The sequence below is a fragment of the Megalobrama amblycephala genome, linkage group LG21, assembly GCF_018812025.1.
Source record: "Megalobrama amblycephala isolate DHTTF-2021 linkage group LG21, ASM1881202v1, whole genome shotgun sequence".
Taxonomy (NCBI): domain Eukaryota; kingdom Metazoa; phylum Chordata; class Actinopteri; order Cypriniformes; family Xenocyprididae; genus Megalobrama; species Megalobrama amblycephala.
Window position 1 is genome coordinate 20,952,395 of NC_063064.1, and position 24,958 is coordinate 20,977,352.

Below are 24,958 nucleotides of genomic sequence, written 5' to 3' on the forward strand. Positions count from 1 at the left end.
CAAATCACATGAGCCAATATTTTATTCACAATAGAACATAGTTTAAATGTTTAAATTTTACAGTTTTATCTACTAAGTGAGCTCATTTCAAATTTGATGCCTGATACAGGTCTGAAAAAAGTTGGCACGGGGGCAACAAATGGCTGAAAACGCAGGAAATTTTGAAAAGATTCAGCTGGGAGAACATCTAGCAACTAATTAAGTTAACTGATATCAGGTCTGTAACATGATTAGCTATAAAAGGGATATCTTAGAGAGCCTTTCAGAAGTAAAAATGGGCAGAGGCTCTCCAATCTGTGAAAGAGTACGTAAAAAGATTGTGGAAAACAATGTTCCCCAATGTCAAACTGCAAAGGCTTTGCAAATCTCACCATACAGTGCATAACATCATCAAAAGATTCAGAGAAACTGGAGAAATCTCTGTGCTTAAAAGACCTTTATTGGATGCCCGTGGTCTTCGGTCCCTCAGGCGACACTGCATCACTCATCGGCATGATTGTGTCTATGACATTACTAAATGGGCCCAGGAATACTTCCAGAAACCACTGTCAGTAAACACAATCCGCCGTGCCATCTGCAGATGCCAACTAAAACTCTATCATGCAAAAGGAAGCCATATGTAAACATGGTCCAGAAGCGCTGTCATGTCCTGTGGGCCAAGGCTCATTTAAAATGGACTGTTTTAAAGTGGAAAAGTGTTCTATGTTCAGACAAGTCCAAATTTGACATTTGTGTTGGAAATCACAGACGCCATGTCCTCCGGGCTACAGAGGAGGGAGACCTTCCAGCGTGTTATCAGCATTCAGTTCAAAAGTCAGCATCTCTGATGGTATGGGGTGCATAAGTGCATACTTGCATGTTTTGGAAGGCACTATGAATGCTGAAAGGTATACACTGCGTTCCAAATTATTATGCAATTGACATATCAGTAAGATTTCAGTAGAATAAACATTCAGATTTTAGTTTTTCTAAGAAAATGTTTGTTTGTTTATTTATCCATGTCTTTTTAGATAACTGGTATCAATCTCAGACAAAATAATTTGCCAGATCTATGGAAACCCTACTTAGAGGTTGTTCCACATTATTAAGCAATTCACAGTTCTCATGCAATATGGAGAGGAAGAATGAACTTTCTGAAGATGAAAAGCATGAAATGGTGCAATGTTGTGCAAAAGGCATGAAAACAACTAATATTGTGTGAAACTGAATGGAGATTATCAAATTATCATAAGATTTCTGAGTGATTAGAGCACAGCAGAACTCGGTCAGATAAAGGCTTATTAATGAAAGTTCCTATTAAAAAAATTAATTGTATTAAAAGGGCAGCTATAAAAAAAGCCAGTGTTGAGCAGCAAACAGGTATTTGAAGCTGCTGGTGTCTCTGGAGTCTTGAGAGCCTCACCATGCAGGCTGGCAGTTGTGTGTAAAGATGCATTTTAGACACCACTAACCAAACCTAACAAAGAGAAACATTTACAGCGGGTGTAGAAATACATTTTCAAACAGTTTTATTGCTGTGGTGTTTTTTTGCAGCATGGGATAGTGCATAGTGCATTGTACAATAGTGCGTTGTACTATGCACTATCCTCCTTTTTATACCATAGCTGAAAATGGCCAGTTATGAGCTCCACATATCTTGCAAAAGTCATTTTAATACCCTCCATCTCACTTCCCAGTATTCCAGCCCAAATCATCAACCACCAGTTCCTTGCTGACGTCGCAGTCTTGTTGGAACGTGGTGGCCATTCACCAACCATCCAGAAATCCATCCATTTAGACCATCCATTGTAGTACGGCATTAGTCAGTGAATAAAACTATCTAAAAATGAGTCTGAGTATGTATTTCTAAACCCACTGTAAATGTTTCTCTTTGTGAAGTTTGGTTAGTGATGGCTGAAATGCATCTTTACGCACAACTGCCAGCCTGATGGAGAGCTTCTTGAGACTCCAGAGACACCAGCAGCTTCAAATACCTGTTTGCTGCTCAACACTGGCTTTTTTATAGCTGCCCTTTTAATACAATTAATTTTTTTGACAGGAACTTTCCTCAATAAGCCTTTATCTGACCGAGTTCTGCTGTGCTCTAAATCACTAACAAATCTTATGATAATTTGATAATCTCCATTCAGTTTCACACAATATTAGTTGTTTTCATGCCTTTTGCACAACATTGCACCATTTCATGCTTTTCATCTTCAGAAAGATCTTTCTTCCTCTCCATATTGCATGAGAACTGTGACTTGCTTAATAATGTGGAACAACCCCTAAGTAGGGTTTCCATAGATCTGGCAAATTATTTTGTCTGAGATTGATACCAGTTATCTAAAAAGACATGGATAAATAAACAAACAAACATTTTCTTAGAAAAACTAAAATCTGAATGTTTATTGTACAGAAATCTTACTGATTTGTCTCTTGCATAATAATTTGGAACGCAGTGTATAAAGGTTTCCAGATGATGTCTATTTCAGGGAAGGCCTTGTTTATTTCAGCAGGACAATGCAAAACCACATACTACAGCTATTACAACAGCATGGCTTTGTTGTAGAAGAGTCCGTGTGCTGATATGGCCTGCCTGCAGTCCAGATCTTTCACCTATAGAAAACATGTGGCGCATCATTAAACAAAAAGTATGTCAAAGATGACCACAAACTCTTCAACAGCTGGAAACCTGGGACCAAATGGGACCAAATTCCTTGCCTGGCAAGTCCAGAATGATATATCTTCTACAAGATATATCAGTCTGGTCAGTCTGCCCTCCGTCGCGCCTCGAGTCAATTCCAAACTGTACCGTGTAATCAGATTTGTTTATTTCAGTCAGGCAAAAGTCCCTTCAATATCAACAAAGACTGCGCACGGGAGACCCGAGAGTTTGTTCTATTCAGCCGTGAATTCAGTATTAAATGACCAAAAACACATTAATTATTTACTTTTCGCTGTTGACTCTCTTGTCACTTTGAGTTTGAACTATTTTGAGACCTGTAGCAGGCATCAAATTTGAAATGAGCTCATTTTGTGCATAAAATTGTATTTTAAACATTTATGTCATCTATGTTCTGAAGAAAATATTGGCTCATGTGATTTGAAAGTCTTTTAGATTTAATTTTATTCAAATTTAAAAAACTTCCCAACATTTTCGGAATTGGGGTTGTATATCTGTATACTGTATGTGTGAACAGTATGAACAGTAATGTGTAAGATCATGTAATCTCATCTAATTTCTACTTTATCTCATTAATCCTCCTTTATTGCATATTATTAGTAGTATTTCTACAATGGCATCAGTAACACAACACTCATATAGACACAAATCCCTCTGTAAGATGTGATTGTTACTATGAGCATGTTTTAAAAATTAATTTAATAAAATAGCCTCTTCAAAATGAATAAACGTAATGTAGCATTTGCTTTGCTACACTTCAGCGGGTGACAAATAAATAAACATGTTAGATGTACAAACAACCATGAGCTAGAGTGCTTTTCAATTCTTGGCAGTAAACTGTTTTCACCACCTGGGAATAGAACATACAATTTTTCAGCTCGTAAAGCTGATTACACAGCGGCAAATACAAAAGTGCCATTGAGACCGTATTCATGAGAAGTCAGAGGTACAATCACTCTTGCAGTGGTTCCAAGGCATGCTGAGATATCATAAACTCATTTGCTGCCAAACATTTATGATAATTCATTAGATCAGTGTAGGAGCTGACTCCCACATCATTCGATATAATTTCATCACTTAAATAGCCAAATGCACAGACTTCAAAGTACCATGTACTAGCGTATAACATGCAACGCAATAGATCTGATTTGGTCACACAATAAAAAACAAATAATTATGTATCACATGAGACATCAAGAAATTGGTTGCCTCCGAAATCGCATACTTCCCTACTATATAGTAGGCGAAAAACAGTATGTGACATAAGAAGTATGTCCAAATTCACAGTACTCATAAAAGAGTAGACAAAAAGTACCCTGATGACCTACTACTTCCGGCAAGATTTTGAAGTGTGCATACAATGGACACTTTACTATCCCATGAGGCCACGGGAGAGGATTTGTGAATGGCAGTGATACTATATCCATACTACAAACATTCATACTACTGTATATAGAACATACTTTTGTTTATGCAATTGCAAAGTAATTACTTATTCAAAATAAGTACCTACTCAAGAGAGTATGCGATTTCAGACGCAGCCTTAGACTTTTTCCTGTCTACTTCCTTTGACGTCACTCCTCATGATGCTGCTATACTAAAGGGCAAAGTTGCAAAGATAAAACATTTGTCTTTGCAAAGTATGGAAAGATAAATATTTTGTTGGAATGACATTTAATTCAGCGAGTGCAGCCCAGTTATCATCTCGAAAATACATATGGTTATTTTGCATTTTTAATCCAATTTTAGACATATTCATTCATCACTCTGGTAATGGAGCAAGTTAGCTGCATTGCGTTGTGAGACACAAGCAGTGTGCTCTGGTTTTAAACTGCACCGTTTGGCACAGTTCCTACATATAGCAAATATATGAGGTTGTCCTGTGTATTAATTATCAAGTTAATTGTTCTTACACTTGTTAGTAATTAGTTTGCATAATATAATTATATAATATATGTAATATACATAATACTTGATGATATTATGGTGAATCTTAATGTGAGTTTGTGCTGAGTTTAGTGGTGTTGTACTTTAATAATAAAAATTAAATAAAATAAAAACAAAAGACAGATTATTAATCTGTTGTTCTAAACCCATGAGACTTTCATTTATCTTCGGAACACAAATTAAGATATTTTTTAATAAAGACATTTCTATTAGAGTTTATTTACCCAAAACTAGTGATGCGCCGATAGATCGGCCAATAATCGGTATTGGCCAATAAAAGCAAATGTTCACACTATCGGCTCTTAGCCGATAGTTAAAAAACAGCCGATAATCAGGGCCGATCAATTAAAAAGAGCACATGAAAATGCACTGCATTTGAGCTTTGTGTAAAGAAAATGCTAAGAACCCAGTTTGATGTTCAATATTAACAGTATATGAATTAATAACATTCAGAAAGTTAAGAAATATTAATTTAATCTTCAGAATTTAGTTAATGTGTGTTAATATTAATTTGAGCAATGTTTTATAACTGATAGCAGTTACTCTGAAACAAGCTGATGAAATGGAGAGAATAAAGTTTTTATTTGCATTTCCTTCAAAATGTAATAATTAAAAATATAATTATTAATTATAACAAAATTATCATTAATTTTAAAGAAGGTATAAAAGGCAAAAACCCCAAACTATCGGTATCGTTATTGGTATCGGCAGATATCACTCTGAATAATCGGCTATCGGTATCAGTAGAGAAATAGTATTAGTGTATCTCTGCCCAAAAATCATATGAATCGAGCAGATTAATCCAACTCTTCAGAAGAGACTATATATAAAGAATATTTTATTATTTTATTCACCTATAAAGACTGATCAGCGAACAATGTTTACAGCATTCAAATTTGGTCACGAAACCTCAACAAGCATGCTTGCTTGACACGCGAGAACCAATAAGGTTTGTTCTCACGAGTCAAGCATGTACGGTAGAGCTTCTGTTGATGTTCGCTGATCAGTGTTAAATTAAACTAAATCTGTTCATCCTATAAATCAATTGTGACTCTTTAGAAGACATGGATTAAACCGCTTGATTCATTTGGAATTATTTTATGGTCTCTTTATGAACCTTTTGAAGGAGACAGGGATAGCTGCAAGTCGGAGAAATGGGCGTGCCAAAAGGAGGCATGCCGACAGGGGCGGTTTCTTCATTAGGGCAATAGGGCGACGCACCACCAAAGTGAGAAAGGGACGGATTTTTCAATCACACTCAACCACAGAGTTACGCTAGCTGTCACTGCTAGGCTGTTTGTTCTGCCTCTGGATATAGTCCAATCAGCGTCGAGTCACGCTCTGTGGAGTACCGCCTCTTTTTGGGCATTTCAGTCTGGCGGAGATTTGCCCCGACTGCTCCCAAAGACTTCCATTCAAAGATTTTTTTTTTCGAACTGCAGGCGCTGCAATGCAATCTCTATGGGTTCTTTTACTGTCTATGGTTCCGGGAGGGCTCGCACTAACGTGCTTTCGTCATCATACGTAACCTTAAGTGGAAACAAACATACCTCTATTAATCATTTTTTTTAAGCTGAAGTGACATTTAATAATTTCCTCAGTGCATAATTTACATTTGACAGACATATTCTCCATCTGTAAAAGTTAGAAAGTCGGGAAAATATTTCCATTGTGCAGTCAGGCGTGGACGAGCCTTCAGCAAGCACAAACTTCCGTGAACGAGCGCCGCCGCGCGCCGAACAGACGGAGTTCAATCTGAGTAAAATACATTCTGCTCAAAATATTTGTTGAAAATTTGTTTTTGTTGGCGAACATAATTATGTCATATGGAGAATTTCGAACCTACAACTAAGTGTATTTGTACGATAGCAGTAACTGTGTAAGGTGACTATTGTAGGGTAATCAAAATAATAATTATTATTAGTCTGTTCTTTTGTTTTTATTTATTTTCATTTTTAGTTTAGTGTATTTAATTTCTGCTTCAAAAAACATTTTGTTTTTAGATTGTAAAGGTACAATTTTAGAATGTAGCCTAGGCCTAATGTGATTTGACCCCTTTTTTGCACATAATTTATAGCATATACTACACAGTTACATTCATGTTTTTCATAGCCTTCAATATGAACATTGTTTCTAGAACAATATTGGGCAGGATCTTAAATTTTTTTTTTAACTAAATACAGATGGTTTTTTTTAGATCTCAGCCCTATGGCATGCTTTAAATACTGAATTTTCCATGTTTTAGATAGCTACATTATTATGTCACTTGTTAAATGGTTATTTAACAATTAGCCTATTCATTCCTGCATTTCTAAATTGTTTTTTTTTTTTTTTTGCGCCCCCCCAAATATTTTTTGCACCAGCCGCCACTGCATGCCGAATGTGAATTGCTACAACAGAAATAGACCCCTAACCCTACCCCACAACCTGACGGACAGCATTCGCAACCAATGATAAAGAGCTTTCTCTCCACCCCCAACCATGCCCATTTCTCCAACCTGCAGATACCCACACTTGGAGAGAAGTGTCAGAGTTTTGGGTGAATAGACTTTCAATGGGGTGACAGAAATTTCATTTGTTTTGAAGATGAACAGAAGTCTTATGGATTTGGAATGACATAAGGGTCAGTAAATGATCAGAATTTTAATTTTTCATAAGCACAGAATACATTTTTGAATTCCAGAAATACTTATGTTAACAAGTAAAGGTAGTTACAATGACAGTGATGACCATTTTACCTCATTTTCTCACTTATTTACCTTATTTCTCACTATTCCTTATAATCCACACATAGGCCAGGAGATTATCTCAAATTGTTTTAATTAAGTTTCATCCTGACCTTTTACTCACCCACTTATCCACCACTTTTTCAGTTTTTATTCAGCAGTTCCACATGAACTGCTTTTCATAGAGGTCACACTCTCTGTGTGCATGTAGAGGGTGCAATTTTTGTAGTATAAAGAAGGCAAATTTCAATTGTAAGCATTTATTTTCTTTTGTGTCAACATGTAATATTGCTAGCACATGTAGATTCATACACATTGACTGCAATACAGGACAAAAGGCAAATTCATCATGCCTGGCAGAATCATTATCCAAAGCTTGTGAATATTGATTTCAAATATGGTTGAGTTATCAGGACTGAACAAAGGCACAGAGATACTCAAGTAACATACAATAATACATCTTTATAAACCATTAGTATAATTAATGAGCCATAGATAGGAATGATCAAAAATTGTTCCTCCTCTCCAACTTTTTATGGTTTAAGTGATTTCCAGATTTTCCCACCCCACCAGACACTTTGAATCATTTACATTACATGCAGTATTTTAATTCAATTGCATTGTGTGTTGATATAATGCAGTATATAATGAAACAATAATGTGCACCCATCCAGACATATTTGATTTGTTTTAGGGTGAAATTTCTTTTCTGCCACTATTGTTTTGTTGTGTGACGTGATGGATTTTATTATTATTATATAACCTGCACATTTTCCCTATTTAAAGGGATAATTCAACCAAAAACGTGAGATTATTTCTTCTTCAGAAAATATTTTGAAGAATGTTTCAGCTGTTTTTGTCTATACAATGAAAGTTAAAGGCATTAAAAACAATACTGTTAAAAAAAACCCACTTAGAAATATTGTCTTTCAAATGACGGTAAGTAATTGATGACTGAATTATCCTTTTAATTGTTGACTATCCTTGCGCATTACCATTCTAGCCGTATAGCTGACCACTGCCTTACAGTATGTCCTCATGTCCAGAGAATAAATTACCAAACCTGCATGCTTCGTTCTGTTAGTTTGTAAAATCTGTCTGCACGGTGAAAAGCCTAGCCAATGTGATTGAGAGCGCACATAATTACCACATGATTTACATTAGAATAAGCCTTGTTATACAGTATCTCATTGTAGGCAGGAGATGGAAATTAAAACAGAGCTGGGCTTTTGACCAAACCCTCCAGAGGCTCCGCATTCAAACCGCAGCCTTGTATCTGCCGTCATTAGCATCCTTTTGCCCATATTTTGAATTCCAAGATCCTGATTCGTGTTTTGGTACAAAAGATAACAAAGCCACAATTACCACTAAGGAGATTGTGTGTTTAATAAAAGATGTGTAGTATCATGCTTCAAATATACTGAATGAAATATGCTAGCACTGCACCATTGGAAGATGGGTGGAAATATTTAGAGAATATCTTTGCATTCAATAGTGTCAGATTATCTCTTGAAGTTCTTATCAGCAGTTTCAGTATGTTTAAGTAAAGTGTGTGCATGAAGTGTTCTGTGTTGCTTAACTGCCTTTGAGAAAAGCAGAGATGAAAGTCCAGGGCTCTGCTCACCAAGAGCACATCCCCCTCCCAATGCAGCTACAAGATCACTGATGTTAATCTGTCTAGAAGTCGGCTAGGGGGAACCGTGGCATCGCAGCTGGAGAAGAAGCAGCAAACCACATAAATGTAAGAACAAGACACATAGGGTTGTAAGACGGAGGAGCCTATTAATGCAGCCATGCATGCATCAGTGTGCATACAACTGTGATCCTAGTCAGTCAGACCTGGATGCTGCATGGATCCATGATCAGAATTAAAGGAACATTTCACCCAAAATGAACATTCTGTCATCATTTTCTCAACTCTCATGTTGTTCCAAACCTGTTGGACTGACTTCCCTCTGTGGTACACATAACATAATTTTTAAAGAATGTATTGGCAGCTATTTTCCATGTAATGAAAGTAAATTAGGAATGGGGTTGTCAAGCTCCTATAATTGACCCCCCCCCCCCCAAAAAAAAACAATATAAAAGTTTTATAAATAATCCATACATGGTCTTCACGCAAAAATTAAAGACAGTGCATGAGTTGTATGAATCACAATACTTTTGTCATTTTGGAGCTTGGCAGACCCAGTCCTCTTTCCCTTTCATTTCTTTTTTTTTTTTTTTTTTTGGTGATCTATCACTTTAAGTGTCTGATAAAGTCTACTGCATGATTCATTGCATATCAAAGTTGAACCTTTTAAGTCTTTTTAATTACCCTTCCTGCCTTTTAATCATTCTGAAAATAACAACTGCCTTTCTTTCAGTGTTTTTTGAAATTCATGAGGCTTTTTAATTAATATGCATGCTTTTTACATCATTCATTCTCTATTATAAGTTAAAACTTATGGCAATACAATTTCCCATGAGTTAACTTTTTAAATAATAGCAGTTTAGTACGTAATTGAGATGCATAATCAGCTATTGTGCACTATAAAAAAAAAAATCCTTTTAAAGTGTTTAAAAAAAAAAAACATTGACAGGTGGAAACCATATTTAAAAACTGGATGGATGGTACCGGATGGCTTTTTGGTGCATGTGTATTTTACAAATCATAACCATTTAACCTATTTCATAAAAAATGATAAAGTTGTATACCATCTTGAACATATTATCTGCTTTAATAATAATAATAGCCTAATAATAATAAATAATGCTATGAACATTAACAATACAAAGGTGTAGCATACAATGTGCCATAATACATAACTGATAACTGAAATAAGAAAAAGTCACAAGTATCTAAAATGTACAAATAATAAAAAAAAAAACAATCATCATTAGCCTAGCTATATTTTATTGTAAAGGTAGCCTATAAATCTAGTTGAATGCAATATAGCTATTTTTGGTTGATTCATACTTTTAACTTCCATTAACATTATTTAAGGTAAATTGATTACAATTATACATTAAATACATAAAATCTAATCTAATATCTATATTAATGTAACAGGATTTTACTGTAAAAGCTGTTTACTTTTTTACAGTGATACTATAGGCTATTTGTTGTATCTACAGTATATTGATAAGTATATTGTTTGAAGCAGTTGTGACCGCTCTCTGGCTTGGCAAAAGTAGAGTGTGTGTGTGTGTGTGTGTGTGTATGTATGTATGTATGTATGTGTGTGTGCCCCTAGACAATTACAATACAGCATCTCTCGCGCTGAGCAATGGCTGGCTTCCTCGCGGTGCCATAGAAACGCGGTCCCGTGCGCGCTGCTGTGGAGAGCTCATTCTGAGGCGAGCTTGCGGAAAGACAAGAGCTGTTTTGAGGCAGGGGGTCTCAAAAACTGCAAGAAAGCGAGTTTAAGTGGGAATACCTGAAGTGAGAGACAAGGAAAAAACGCTTTGTGGTAAGAAATTATATAGCTATATTTATATGTGTGTGTTTTCAATAAAGTTAGCAGGGTATTTTTTCCCAATATCAGAGCATTACGTGCTTTGACAGAACCGCATTACCTACAAAGACGCATTAGCTATATATATTTTTTCACTTGAGGAACATTTGTGTACTTGTATGCTCTATTTCCAACTATATTATCATTTTTGTTCGTTCCATTTGTTGCTTAATTCAAGAGTTCAAAGTTCCTGCAGCATTGATAGGATTTTCATGCAGGTGTTCAGCTAATTTGCGTCAACACCTCTTGAAGCTCCCTCGACTACTGAAGAGATTATAAGCTGCCCTGTTTCATAATAGGCTAATTAAAAAAAAACAAATCTCCATAAAACATAACTTTGAGAGGGGGTGGAAGACTTTTATGTCGTTTTCTTCTAATCTGGTTTTTAGTACCTCTTAATAGGTACCATCTGTGGCTTCTTCGTCCCAGGAAAAGTCTTTACGACCTAAGTACAAAGGTTGATGTCTTTTATACAACATTGTATTGATCTCACAGTAGTGTCTCGGTGCTTTAGCTTTGAGCATATTAAACATATGGCAGTGAAAGGAAGGTGATGGTGGTGCCCTGGGGCTGCTTAGGACAGCAGTTAACATTTCATGCATGTTCATTCGAGCACATAGTGTGTGCATATCCAGCCATTTGTGAATAGGGTGCTGAAAGAAGGAAGGATGAATATGGTGTGTAAACACAGCACATACATTATCATTCATTCAAGCTGCAGTCAGAATGTGTGTATCTGCATGGCACATTTTTGTTCTGTGTGTTTATGTGAATGTGTGTGAGTAAATAAGGGTACAGCAAGTGCAGTGACTTGCTTCGCTGGTGCAGTGGCAGTCTGGTCCATCACGGTTCCTCTCAGCAGGTAGTCTGGAGCCTTCTGCATTGGCAGTTGATCACACTGGAGGTGATAGTGTTAAAGCATTGTTGTCAGCTGCATCTCCCAAAGCTGCAATGTAGGCAAATGAAAGATCTGGCTACAACAGGCTGCAGCGCATTGCTTATCATCCCTTAGTATTACACTGACTCAGTGTCCCAACCTTTAGGTGATAATGACAGTGCTGTCAGTGCATTAGCTGTCCAAGATGGAATTGCTTGTTATGGTACAAGTGGGAATGGGAAAAAATATCCAAAATGTGCATTCAGGGCAAAACATCTCAGAAAGAAAGATGCAACTCGGCAGCGGTTGCCTTCACTGTGCTGTAGTGAGAGACACGTGGGCTACAATCATTGCTTGATGATATTGCTAGTAATGATATTAATATTACATTTGTTTCACAGTGACCTACATGAGATAATTATGATTTCATGAGACATCTTTTGATGTTGGCACTAATAAACTTGGCGAAAAGTATGTTTAACCACTTGCATTATATGTACTATGTAGCAGGGTTTTATTATGAGCTTTACCGATAATGGATGCATAATATTGGTAGACTTTTTGCTGACAGGGTTGTATTTTTATAGTACCAATTGTGCTGTGTTATCAGTACAGCACTAATGACTGAGTCGAACTATATGGCCAACCTCAGTGTTTTGTTAAAACTTGTTTGAGGTTTTGTTGAAAGCTGCTAGCATCCTCTGTTTGTTTCTCTTTCTCTTGCGCAAAGTACACTGCATTTGATGGAAACGCACAGGGACAGCTTTACCTTTAGGCTTAAAGCTGTAGCCAACTGTAGCTATGGCTACTACCATGTCACCCCATATTGTCATCTTAAATGCCTCAATTTCACCTTTCATGGCACCCTTGATGTTGCCTTTCAGAATTGGCTGACAGAAAGATTTAGTTGTATTTGTGTAGCCAAATAGAGGCATTGGCCACTCACTTCAGCCCATTCTCTGAATGACTGGCTGTGTCCATCAAGACCAGTAAGCTAGCTCTTCTCTTGCCTTATCTCTGGCTCACACTCCTCTTTCGCCTGCACAACAAATGCTAATCTAGCCCAGTTTCAACCTAAAGGAAGGGAATGGCACTTCTAACGTGACACATGATGTGATTTCTTTTGCTTATCTGGAAAAGACACCGTCCTGAATTGTATCCGATCTATGTGGCCTTTGGGGTGAAAACAATGCTTTTCAGTTTTGCATGTAATGAGCTGTATTTATAAACGCTCTCAGTTCTTGCTTCCTTTTTCTCTGTTCTGTGCCGAATACACATCAGCCTGTGAGGTGCAATGAAGGCGAGGAACATGCTAATAACTTGTTAAAGCTGCAGTGAGATTTTTCTGCTTCACCTAATTACTAGGAGTATTTTTTATAATCCAACACTGCTTATGACTTTGTTAAATAGTTAAACAGTTATATTTTAAGCTTAAATGAGCTAATATTTTTGATTTTTGGATTGGTCCTCTAGTTGCATTCTGATTCATAATTTTTTATTCACATTTTCAAAAAAAAAAACCAATGCAAAATAAATTGTATTTACACATATTATATCGGCCCCTCCCCCCAACTTGTTAAAGTCGACATGAGACAAACATCCAAAAATCTATTTTCTAAATGCAGATTTTATTGTGAACAATTCATCCGTACATTTCTTTTCTTTTTTTTTTTTTTTTCTTTTTTTTTAACATATTTCTTGACCTCATAAGTTTTAACCAAAATGTCATAATTTAAAGTCCTTCTGTGGTGAAAATCAAGTTTTTAATGTTGTTTATATGTCTATGTGGTGGTTTTAATGTGCTTTAAAACAAACCATGTGCAAATTCATAAGTCAACACCATTGCTGAGTATTTTGAAATCGCGGGTATTTCTGACGTCACAAACTACCTTGTAACCAATCACGTCAATGTGTGATTGTCAAGAAGTGGATCTCTGTACTAGTGTGAGTGATTGGAGGCGGGGCTTATTTGCATATTCATAGAACTGCGTATACTAAATGAGGCAAGAGTTACATTCAAGCTATTTTAAGGCATGAAAAAAAAATTTAAAGGAAAAAACATTTAAATATAAAATTTTGGTGATCAAAGATGAGCTTTAAGGGATAAAATTATTGACTACAGGGGGACTTTAATCTTCCAGATAGGGCTGCATGATTAATCGGACAATTAGAACAAAAACATTGAAATCGCGCTCAAACGATTTGGCTTAGTGCGATTATGAAAACGCAAAAGCTGCGATTATTTTTTTATGTGTGGCTTGTCAATGAAGTATGGCTCCAAATGCTAATCCATCTGAAAGCACTGCGAGTTTGAGTTGCTTAAAATGTGCATTTGAAAAAGAATGAGAAGCATTTATTAAAGGGATAGTTCACCCAAAAATGAAAATTTGATGTTTATCTGCTTACCCCCAGTGCATCCAAGATATAGCTGACTTTGTTTCTTCAGTAAAACACAAATGATGATTTTTAACTCCAACCGTTGTGGTCTGTCAGTGTTATAATGCAAGTCAGTGGGAACTTGGACTATAAGAGTAAATAAAACATGACATACAAATCCAAATTAAACCCTGCGGCTCGTGACGACACATTGATGTCCTAAGGCACAAAACGATCGGTTTTTGTGAGAAACCGAACAGTATTTATATCATTTTTTTACCTCTAAATCACCACTATGTCCAACTGTGTTCAGCATTCGCTTAGTGAGGTCTGATCACGCTCTGACAACGGCAGTGATGTCTCGCGCGTATACTTCAATGAGTGCTAGACATCACTGCCATTGTCAGAGCGCGATCAGACCTCACTAAGCGAATGCTGAACGCAGTTGGACATAGTGGTGCATTAGAGATAAAAAATGATATAAATACTGTTCGGTTTCTCGCACAAACCGATCGTTTCGTGTCTTAGGACATCAATGTGTCGTCACGAGCCGCAGGGTTTAATTTGGATTTGTCTAAGCAAGTTTTATTTACTCTTATAGTAGAAGCTCCCATTGACACACTTTATTCGGCTGACAGACGTTAACGGTTGGAGTTAAAAATCATCATTTGTGTTCTATTGAAGAAACAAAGTCACCTACATCTTGGATGCGCTGGGGGTAAGCAGATAAACATCAAATTTTCATTTTTGGGTGAACTATCCCTTTAACATCTTATCCAACAAAATGCAACATTTAATAACATGTTTTTACTCCAGACTCACTTCATAACAACAGTTTAGCATCCTTCTGTGAGATGATGTAGCTCACACAGAATAAGGCAGTCGAACTGAATCGACTGGCCTACAGACTTTTAATAGCTTGTTTCACTTGGATGTACATGACAATACAGAAGAAAAGATCAGTCGCTACTTTTTTTTTTTACCATCGAATATAGTTCCAATAGAAGCCAAAGCATCAAATTTTGCATGTCGCCAAGTAACGCACAGAGTAGCTAAGTGCTGCAAGAGCATCAGCAATTTTCCCAGCAATCACTCCACTCTGGGAGAAACCCCGCTACGAGCAATCTTGGAGCAAGAGAAACCTTGCTCCGAGCGATCACATTCACTTTGAACAGTTCCTCGCTTCAGGTAAAATCACAACTCTTTATTCTAAACTCGTTATTCTAAATGTCAGAAAATTAGAAGACTGAAATCAACTGTAAATCACTGTAAATTCAAATTCATTTGAATAAATTCAAAATTCAAATAAATACTACAAATAAAGCCAGTAGATTTAGCAATCTCCCCTCCAAATATTTAGTTTTGATCATATTTTTTTATTCTTACTGTACCTAACTTTTCTCATTGAAAAATTTCCATTAATTGAAAAGTATCCATAGCTTTTTTGTCACTATAACATAATCATTGATTGCATGAATCGCACTGATGTGGAATGGTTTGATCAATGTAGGTGCTGTAGTCCAAAGACTCAACAGAGACATAACATATGACCAATAACTGTACTGTTGAAATGAGTTTTATTCACAAGGGGCACTGGAAATACAATAGAGAGAGGTAATCGTAGGTTAGCCTATGGCGATTACTGCTCGGCAATCAGCATAATTGCTTGTCTGCAAATTGCTGCTAGAGCAGGGCATGAAAGAAGAGGACTTTCCCATGATGTCAACATGGCCACAAGGGCAAGAGCAGAGGGAAATATGGCAGTGAAATAATCACGGCAGTGATTTTTATTTAATCCACTCTGCTTCAGGAGTTTTCACTTTTTAAGGCCTACTCTGCGATTGATGCAAGCATTCATGCCAAATAAAGACTACCAGCTTATCTGCAGGACGTAAGATCTTATTACTGGCATCAATTCACCCTGCGGTTTGTTCATGCAGGGAATACTTGGTCCTGCAGTGAATGAAATAAATGATTAAAAAGAGCAAATCATCGCAACATACCAGCACTATAAATAGTGCGATTTTAATGAAGCACTTTTGAGACGCTTTATTAAAGTGCTTTGTATCTGCTTTAGGCCTGTGTTTCGAGTATTGATGACAAGCACGCTGTTCTCTATTCATTAAAGTGGGCAATAGCCTTATGTTCCCTTTGCCGGCCCTGACCACAGCTGTCACAACCGTATACCACAGGGACTTGTGAATGGCTGCAAGCTAATAGCAGGAGCACATTTAACTGGATTTCACTCTCTCCCCTCCAGAGCTTTGATAGGGCTCAGTAGTATTTGATGGAGCTTACATAGAGTCTTAGAGGTTGAGAGGAAGTGTTAGGGCTGTATAAATCTCTTTTCTCATTGCATTTGATTTACTTTATATGGTAAATCAATAAATTATCGAATGGGTTTATTGTTCTGGAAAAAGTATTTTAATAGATTCTTGAATGCTGTTAATAGAATTCAAAATCTATTTAAAAGCAATTTTTTTAGTCTTGTTGTAATGTATCATTCACTTTACAATTTAAAAAATAATGTCATCCGTTTTCTATTTAATCTCATGGCTGAATAGAACAGTATTTGATGGCAACAACACCGCTATTATATCACAAAGCTACTGTTACTGAAACTAATCTGACAAAAATGTTCAGCACTATTTTATGATTGCATGAAGGTTTGAGGGATAACTGAATAAGGTATTTCTAACAAACTGTGACAGATAAAAGCAAAATATAGCCTTGGTTTGCAATTTTGACAGCAACACTATTAACAATGGAGCGAAACCCATACTTCTCAAGTTAAAATAGGGGGTGGGATATGTCTAATGGACAGGTTTCTATGGATACCAGGTTAGATTTGAAGACACTTGAAGAGAAGTAAAAAAAAAAAAAAAAAAAAAAAAAAACCCTGGGGCTTTGGATGCTGTCTGCCACTGGTACCTAACAAACCTTAATTAGATTTATTGGTCACAGGAAATGTTCCACTGGATTTGTTTCAGCTTCAGAAAGCAAAAACACACATTTAAATCTCATTCATAAAGTAACACTCTTTAATATTACTCAGTCATGTTAAATAATAATACTAATTGATGAATTTAGACTCCATTATTTATACACTGAAAAAAACAGGAAAACACAAATCTTCCGATTTATGTGATCTTTAGGCTACACAACAAAATTGTGTTTCTCTTTTAAACTTGATTTCTTTGCTTTCAATTACTATAATTCTCTAAAATGTGCAATATACTTGATCAAATTATGTGGGGCAAATTAAGGTTTTTGAGGAAAACTTCCCAGGATTTTTCTCCATATAGTGGACTTCACTGGGGTACAATGGGTTGAAGGTCCAAATTGCAGTTTCAATGCAGCTTCAATGAAGTTTTGGAAGTTGGAGGAGAAAATGAGATGGAGTTTTTTGCCCTACTGTGGTACTTCCACCTACGTCAGACCTTTCCAACATGATTACATAATGCGTGGCGGATTGCAGAGTTAGTGCAAGATGAGCATTTGTGGTTAAAAAGTATATGATTTTTTTTTTAAGAAAATGACCGATTGTTTCGCTAGATAAAACCCTTATTCCTCGGCTGGGATCGTGTAGAGCCCTTTAAAGCTGCATTGAAATTTGGACCTTCAACCCATTGATCTCCGCTGAAGTCCACTATATGGAGAAAAATCCTGGAATGTTTTCCTCAAAAACCTAAAAATAAAGACATAAACATGACATGATGATGACATGATGGATGACATGGGGGTGAGTTAATTATTAGGAAATTTTAATTCTGAAGTGAGCTAAACCTTTAATGGTAGAATATAAATTGAAAATAAATTGTCTGAATAAATTGATCCTATCAGGGAATCATATAAAATGCTTAATTGGGTCACTTAAAAATAACATCGGGCCATTGAATTTGGTGAAGTTATGTTTGTGTAACTTGATTTATGTTGAACCTATGTACATAATTAAAGTGAACTTGTAATTAATATTAGTAAGTAAAACAGTTTCCACTCAAAAGTAGAAACTAATGTTTACAATCTAAATGCACACTAAAAAAACATCAAATAAAATGTAATTTTTCTTTTGCAAGTTTTTGCACACATATTTTTAAGTAAATGTATGTAAATGTATGGAATTAAGTCAAATCTACTTAACTAAGTTATTTAAAATGAAAAAAGAGAATAAGTAAATTTAACTTGGCCAGTTAGAGTTTGCTGAGTAATTGCAATACTCTGTTTCAAGTACATTTTACTCACTTTGTGTAAATTTTACTCGATGTAGCACTGAATTAAGCCATGCTTTTAAAGTGTATGGTTTACTTAGAAACATTTAAGTAAACAACACAGTAGTTACTAAACCCAACAACAAAAGCAATGATAAAACAGTACATACTAAATACAACTAGAAAACTGTGAAAATGCAATCTTATTAATTATTCATGACTCAGTGCATGATGGAAACACCAGTATCAGAAAGTTGAGTAGGTTTTACTTAATTTTATAAGTCTGATACTTGCTCAAAGTAAAATATAAGTTCAAGATTAATTTCTACCAGCTTAAATTGTACTATCAAGTACTAATATAGAATTTACTTTTATTTATTTTTTTTTAATTCTTGCCTGAACTATCCTATTCAATATAGAAATTACAATTGTTTTTTTTTTTTGTAGTATTTACTTTACCACAGAATCATTTTTATTAATGCATATGTTTTACATATTGGAAATATTAGAAATACTGAGGAGAAAGCAGTATTATTATATCTTTTTGGATAATTTAAATCACTACAAAGTCTCCAAGGCCTTTGTAGGATTGCAGTTCTGGTTAAGGCACTCCAGCTTGTGTGAGGTGAAGCTGTCAAAGTGTAAACAGACTAATGGTTGTGTAACCTTGCATCACTCCCATTAATATTTCATTTGCAGCAGAAAAGAGTCTTACTGTCTGAGAAACTAAAATACATCTCTTATCTGCTTATCTGGTCTGATGAGGGCCCAAGTAACCTATTTTCTTAATATCATTATTGTTTTGTGATGGTTAAAGCCTTTTTTGATGTTTTTAGAATTCTAAACAATCATTCACACATAAAGTGTAAAAGAGTAAAGTTAACAGGAAAACTGAAATCATTATTGATTTGTTATTATTATAAATAGCTCAAAAACAATTACAGCATTCATGAACATTTACTCACCCTCAAGTTGTTCTAAACCTGTATGAATTTCTTTCTTCTGCTGAATGCAAAAGAAGATATTTTGAAGAATGTCGGTTAGCAAACAGTTGATGGACCCTTTTGACTTCCATAGTATTTTTTCCCCCCATTCTATGAAAGTCAGTGGGGACCATCAACTGTTTGTTTACCCATATTCTTCAAAATATCTTCATTTGTGTTCAGCAGAATAAAGAAATTCATACAGGTTTGGAACAAATTGAGGGTGAGTAAATGACGAATTTTCATTTTTGAGTGAACTATCCCTTTAAATAATTTTATGGGAATTGTTGGGGTTTTCATGTCTTAACAGAACTTGCTGACAGCACTATTGTATTTAAAAACATCACAATAAATAATAGTGGTATTGATATTAAAGGTGCAATATGTAAGAACTTTGCAGTAAAATATGCAATAACCACTAGGCCAGTGTTATATATTTTGTTCACTTGAGTACTTACAATATCCCAAATGTTTGCAACTACTTGTAAATCGTGAGAAAATTGCAGTTTTAACCAAGGCTCCGGGACGTGTGAGGAGTCACCTGTCAATTGCGTCATACCTGTGTTACCCTCGGTTTCCGGTTTTATTTTGTAGAAACCATGGAAACACCAAAGACGCTTTATTATTTACATGTTTTAATAGGCAAGGGAACAACTGTTTTGATATATTTATGGACAGAAAACTAATTGTTGTTATATAGCTCAACACGTTTAGTCTTATTGTTTAAATCGAATTTTCTAGATTTTTTGCGAGTACCATGCTTTACCATGCCTCAGAGAAAAACACTATTTTGTGAAGATGCTAACATAGCATAATCAGATGCAGCTTTATTTTTAGTAACAGTACTACAGAATTTTCTCCATCGTACAATACGTTTTAAAATTAATTGCATGCTATTTATCAACACAAGCCATCCAGCATTTATTAATATGATATTCTAAAATCGATCTAGCTTACTGCTGTGTGCAACAAGTGTCTCACAGCAGCCACCGAGCGAACGCAAAAAGTAACGTTTTAACATAATTTTCAACACACTCAAATGTATTTAATATGATAAACAGAGCTGCGTTACCTCATACTCATGACCAGAAAAGCGGAAGCGGCGCCGGCAACTGTGGCATAATAAAAGTTCCGCTGCTCGCGGCGCGTGTCGCATGATCGCTCCAGCGACCTCGTTCAGCTCCCATAACACTCTGTTCTGCTCTGCTTCATACTACAATAACATTAATAATCACATCCATGAACATGACTTCTTCCTGAGTCCTATCTTGATTCTTTTCCACTGACTGTGAGGTGAAGACCACATGTCCCAAGATTCCGCGCTCAAACTTGGCGTCTTCAAGCTACGCCTTTGTCTTGAATAGGCCTCTAGCGACCTATAGCGGACAGAAAATATTACATATTGCACCTTTAAGTCCTGATAATGATAACAACAATGGTCCTGTTGTTTATTTTTCATATTAAAGACAAGACCTAGATATACAAAAGCAGTCAACTATGCAGATTGATTGCCTCTGGTGCATTTGCTCTGCTATATTAGAGTGTACAGAAATCAGAAATGACACACGTGCAATTAAGTGATGAATTATTCATTTTGAATATCCAGCGCATGTGTGTTGTACGTTCATAATTTTTTTGCCAAAAAGCATCCCAAGTGGCTGATTTTCCACATTTATTGGCACATTAATTATTTTGTCAAGTTGTTTATGTGCTCCTACAGTCCCCCAGTAGGAGAAGCGATTAACTGTGAGAGTGTGATTGAAATGAGAATGTACATCGATGCCGCACCTGTTTGTTTTCTTGGTTGCCAGCCAAGTGCTCCATCCCTGAGAGGCATGCACTCCAACGCATTTGTAATAATCATAAAAAATAGATCAACGTTTTCATCCACTCAGATATATAATTGTTGCCGTCGAGCAGGAATTTGACCAATGACCTGCTCTTCTTCTATGAAGAAGTCTGTAATTACATTTAGCTCATTTGCAATTCCATCTGGAAGTTGGGTGCACTTCAGTTTTAATGCTGTCTACCCGATAGTGTGGAGAATTTTTTTGCAGTCTAACGATTTACTCATTACCCTGTGATATTCACACTAGAGATGGGTTTAAGAGGCCTATTTCAAAGGCGTAAGAACTAATTGCTGTCCCTATAAAGAGGCAAACTATCTGTGCATCACACTGAATGATCATTTCTACAACTATGTTGTAGGTTGTCTTCTCAGCATGTGCTGATTAATATTTATGTGAGTGCTTTGTGGTGCTTGATCAAGACATTTGCTGCAGAATGGTCAGGACATTTGTTTTAATTACCTTCATCACAGGATAAAGAAAGATATTTAGTTAAAATATGCTGTTTTAGTAAACCGATGAATGCTGGTATCAAGTTTTGCTGTGATGTATGAGAGGCTAAGCCACTGATAACACCTCTACAGGTTCTCTTTGATGTTTAAGCGGCTCGCTTTTTAATCTCATTTATAAAGAGCTGCTTGCTGTTGCTGATTTTATATGCCAGGGCTCAACAATAAGGATGGCCCACTGGCTCAGGGTCAGTGTGAAAGAGTTTTAAAGGTGCCCTCGAATGAAAAATTGAGTTAGTTAAATAACAAGAGTTCAGTTCATGGAAATGACATACAGTGAGTCTCAAACTCCATTGTTTCCTCCTTCTTATATAAATCTCATTTGTTTAAAAGACCTCCGAAGAACAGCTTACGCTGTATGTCCTACACCTTCCCTATTCTACTTACGGAAAAAAATAGAACTGGCGCTGCGTTCATTCCGTAAGTAGAATAGGGAAGGACATACAGCATAAGCTTTTTGAAGATTACAGAAGTGCGGTTTTGGCGGAAGCACGTGCAAGGCAATCATTTGTTTATATAAAGCATATACATTTACATTTTTTTTTTTTTCGAAAATGACCGATCGTTTCGCTAGATAAGACCCTTATTCCTCGTCTGGTATTGTTTAAAGCCCTTTGAAGCTGCACTGAAACTGTAATTTTGACCTTCAACCGTTTGGAGGCCATTGAAGTCCATTATAAGGAGAATAATCCTGGAATGTTTTCATCAAAAACCTTAATTTCTTTTCGACTGAAGAAAGAAAGACATGAACATCTTGGATGACATGGGAGTGAGTAAATTATCAGGATTTTTATTTTTTTTTTGCAAGTGAAGTAATCCTTTAAAGGAATACACTGTAAAAAGTAATATGCTATATCTACTCCATATTATTATTATCCTATTATTAATTAAATTCAACATATAGAATTGAGTTAGAAAAATAATCAAATTAATTCCTTAAATGTCAACCATTTAAGATGAGTAAAATTTAAGTAAAATGTAAACAAAAATATCTGAATAATCGACAGACGTCAAAGATGAATTAAGAACTATTTATTATAGTTTTTTTGTTGCTAGCATTGAAGACACCTGATGATAAAAAGCAGAATCACTGAAGGAAAGAGAAACACAAGAATTAACAGAGATTTAGATGTTGATTTTATTGAAAATGTTTGGTCACCGTTATGGTTGTCAGTGTTTCATTTAGTTGAGCAGTTTGACTCTTTGCTTTTTAAGTCAGTTTGTGTTTTTTGTAATGGTGTTTTGCTAATTTTACACATTTTAAATGGTTGACTTTTAAGGAATTAATTTGATTTATTCTAACTTAATTCTTATATGTTGAATTTAATTAATAATATTTAATGTAATTTGTTGCTACTATTTTATTAAGTAGATAGAGCGCATTACTTTTTACAGTGTAAAATTTTGTCATCAGTACTCACCCTCAAGTTCTTCCAAACCTGTATAAATTTCTTTGTTCTGCTGTACACAAAGCAAGATATTTAGAAGAATGTTTGTAACCAATCAGATCTCGAGTCAATGAGGGGCGAGATCTTGTCAACAATTGAGGAGTGCCTCATGTGCAAAAATGCATAAAGGACCCTTGGTGTATAACATATGAGGGAACTTGTGATGAATCAAACATCAAATAAAGTAATGACAAGGAACAAACACATTGTTCAGTTCATTTCAGCAGCATGTCAGAAAAATGATGTTGTGTAGAAAGCTGCTGACTCAATGATCTGCATGTATATGGGAATGTTATTGTGGTTAATAAATTAGCAGCTTTCTGTAGTTTATGGAAATTAACTATATAATATTAAAAACATTAATTGCGAAAAAGCTATCAGTAATGTTTTGCATCATATGGATCAACTTTATAATTGCTTAAAGCTAAAACATTGATGAAAATTTATCTAGAAGTCCATTATGTGCATTTTTTTTACAATGTCCACTTCTGTCCATGTTGTATCTTCTGTCCAGACATTTCCTTCAGTCTCCTGCTGCTTGTATTTGCGGTGTGTGGTTTGGCCCTGCTGGGTGTCATCAGCGTCGCCACCTGGAAGCTGTGCTGGGTGCCCTGGCGCAGCAAAGTGCTTTCCTCTAGCGCCACCGCCCTTGCCCCCACCCGGCCAGAGAGAGACCAACACAGAGAAGAAGGTCACAGTGACTACTACCCAGCCCTAGGAGACATTATGGCAGCAGACAAGCTGAAAGATCCTGGGAACTTTCTGGAGGCGGCAGTGAAGATTAGTCATACGTCGCCAGATATCCCTGCAGACGTGCAGCTGTCCATGAAGGATCATCTACTGAGACGTACGCGTATTTCACGGCAAACAACCGAGCCAGCCTCCTCTAACAGGTCAGTGTTCTGGAAGAATGAAGAAATGTTTGTGTCTGAAGACCTTCTTATAGGTCATTCGGTTTACTGTATATACAAAGCCGTCATGAGGTTAGTTCCAGTCATTCCTAATCATGTTAATACTTCGGAAATCTCGTAAATGTCAGACACAATTAGACCTGAAGGAGGTCTCTGGATTTTATAGACTACAAAGAAGGTCAGATGGTGGAAAACCACACTAACTCCAGAGTAAAACCATATTTAGCAAGAATATTATGAGAACCTTACAGCATATCCAGAATTATCACCATCAATTTGCATTTGATCACGGGTTATAATTCAAATGTAGATTAGCACCTGGCGTGCTTTTTGTGAAAGAACCAATTCATCAGATCAGGATGCCAAATTTTGTCTGATTGTTGCCAGGCATAGTTCCTTCAAGAAGCACCTTCCCAGGCAGATGCACCATGTCACCAGTCTGGACCGCGGAAGTGAATTTTTAGACATGGAGGACCATCCCACCTGCACCGCTGCCTCTCTTGGACGCATCCAACCGGAACTCTACAAACAGAGCACGATGGAGGCAGAGGAGTCATCTAAGAACGACACTGCCAAAACATGCGGCAAGATCAACTTCTCCCTCAAGTATGATTATGAGGGAGAGCTCCTCCTCGTCACCATCCTCAAGGCATTCGACCTACCCGCCAAGGATTTGTGCGGCAGCTCTGATCCTTACGTCAAGATCTACCTGCTCCCCGACCGCAAGCGTAAATTCCAAACTCGCGTGCACCGCAAGACGCTCAACCCCACGTTTGACGAGACCTTTCAGTTTCCAGTCCCATACAAGGAGCTGGGGTCCAGAAAGCTTCACTTAAGCGTGTTTGACTTTGACCGCTTCTCACGGCACGATATGATTGGTGAGGTGATACTGGAAAACATTTTTGAAGTTTCAGACCTCTCGCGGGAGACATCCATCTGGAAGGACATCCAGTACGCCACTAGCGTA

General features: G+C 36.4%; 1 protein-coding gene across 3 annotated transcripts in view; it reads left to right on the plus strand.

Annotated features, from left to right (window-relative positions):
* Window positions 1-24,958, plus strand: part of syt6b (synaptotagmin VIb) — a 62,191-nt gene that overhangs the window by 32,266 nt on the left and 4,967 nt on the right. For 2 of the 3 annotated variants that reach the window (XM_048171755.1, XM_048171753.1), the window contains 2 exons: window positions 23,595-23,973; window positions 24,379-24,955. In XM_048171755.1, coding sequence (XP_048027712.1) covers window positions 23,595-23,973; window positions 24,379-24,955 — 956 coding nt within the window. Of the gene's footprint in view, window positions 1-10,532; window positions 10,788-23,594; window positions 23,974-24,378; window positions 24,956-24,958 lie in introns of those variants that run through there. The other variant, XM_048171756.1, reaches the window with a different exon arrangement.